The following is a 1,529-nucleotide window of genomic DNA, read 5'->3' as shown; positions in this document are numbered from 1 at the left end:
TTGTAAGCACAGGAAATTACTGGGAGCCCATATCTGCGACTGCAGTGTTTCTCTAGGCAGCCCTCCTGCCAGCAGGCTGCCTTGAAATCTGACTGGAAAGGCTCTGATCCTGGCTTCCAGTGTCTTCGGCAAACCCTGGGGATGAGGAGGCCTCATACACACTGTGCTTGGCGTTCATTCCATGATGGGCATCTGGCCTTAATCAGATATCACACTGCAGCAGTGGAGGGAGCCAGGAAAGCGGCCGGTGCTCTGAGGGTTAACAGGGAGGCGGGGTGGGTGGGGAGGAGGGATGGACTGCTTTGCTTTTTCTCTCCAGCAGAGACCTTCTCCTGGAGCTCTGAGCGCTGTCGGGGAGGGGGAGGCGGGGTGGGGAGGCGGGGTGGGAAGGAGGGGTGGTGGACTGCTTTTTCTCTGCAGTGGAAACCTTCAGCTGAACAATACAGCTTTGTCCCGTTTGGAAAATCAAGGCTGATTCCTGGGTTTGTTTTGGATCAGGATGCTTTTCATTTGCAGTGTTATGGGGCTCTATGGGTGGTGATGGGGGAGAGCCGGGGAGAGGGGAGAGGCGTGAGGGGAGGGCAGGGCAGGGAGACTGACAGAGAAGGTCTTAGAAAAGTCGGTGTTCCTTAGAAATTCCAAAACTGGGTCGCCAAGTTCCCTCTGTTGGCGCCTCTGGGAGAAAGCTGGGATGACTTTTCCTACAAGCGGCAGATAGACTCTGCCAGATTTTTGTTTGTTTTTAACTTTGTAACACGGAAATTATTTCCTTACGAGACACCAACTTTCGTTATTCAGATAGGAATTATACCTCTTTAAAGCCTGACTGTAAACGTCTGACAGGTTTAGTTGCTTACTAGGTGTGGGAGTTAAGTCATTACAGAGTGAGAAGTGCAGACTGCTGTGCCCAGCTCTGGGCTTCATCCCGCACGAATCTGCCCGCAGTACGCATCAGGGCCGTCATTCTCTCGTGTGCGCGTTCAGAACGGGCTGCTCAAGTGCGGCTCTTTCCTTTGCAGAGGCCGGGGCCCTCGACGGCCTCCTGGATGCCCCCGCCGCAGCCTCCCTGGATGACACCGACACCGAGCGTTCCTGAGAGCCTCCTGGGCGTGTCTGTGCGGTGTAATCCCAAGTCACACCTTAAGATGATGGATGATCATCTTAGCCCAAATTATGCAGAGTCAGCTCTTCTTGTTCTCTTTCCCCTGATGCTGTGTTGTTACCACTTAAGATTTTCTTTTGGTGTTTTATTCTGAGTGGCAAAATAAAGAATAGCAATTACTTGCCCTTGTCTTCTTCTTCCACACTTCTGTCTCTTGACCAGCGCCACCCACGGGTTTTACAAGATAAAGCTTGATCATAATCAGATGGATTAGACATGAATTTTAAACCCAAATTCTACCATCAGGAGCGTCTCATTGCACGTCCGGGGCATAAAGTTATCTCAATGTTAAGTCCAGTCGGATGTAATGATGAAGGGAAGTGTTTTACTGAGAGGAACAAAACCACGAAACAGACAGTACTGCTGA

At 51.1% G+C, this 1,529-nt stretch overlaps 1 protein-coding gene across 1 annotated transcript in view; it reads left to right on the top strand.

Annotated features, from left to right (window-relative positions):
- Nucleotides 1-1,281, top strand: part of GAL (galanin and GMAP prepropeptide) — a 7,114-nt gene extending 5,833 nt beyond the window's left edge. Inside the window, exon 6 of the mRNA XM_032282555.1 lies at nucleotides 1,020-1,281. Within this exon, the coding sequence (XP_032138446.1) occupies nucleotides 1,020-1,096 (77 nt within the window). The 3' untranslated portion in view covers nucleotides 1,097-1,281. The remainder of the gene's footprint in view (nucleotides 1-1,019) is intronic.
- Nucleotides 1,282-1,529: the final 248 nt, after the last annotated feature.

The sequence above is a fragment of the Sapajus apella genome, unplaced genomic scaffold (genome assembly GCF_009761245.1).
Source record: "Sapajus apella isolate SASKATOON/1434 unplaced genomic scaffold, GSC_monkey_1.0 scaffold14, whole genome shotgun sequence".
Taxonomy (NCBI): domain Eukaryota; kingdom Metazoa; phylum Chordata; class Mammalia; order Primates; family Cebidae; genus Sapajus; species Sapajus apella.
Note: the sequence above shows the minus strand (reverse complement) of the source record. Positions and strands in the feature narration are given on the sequence as shown.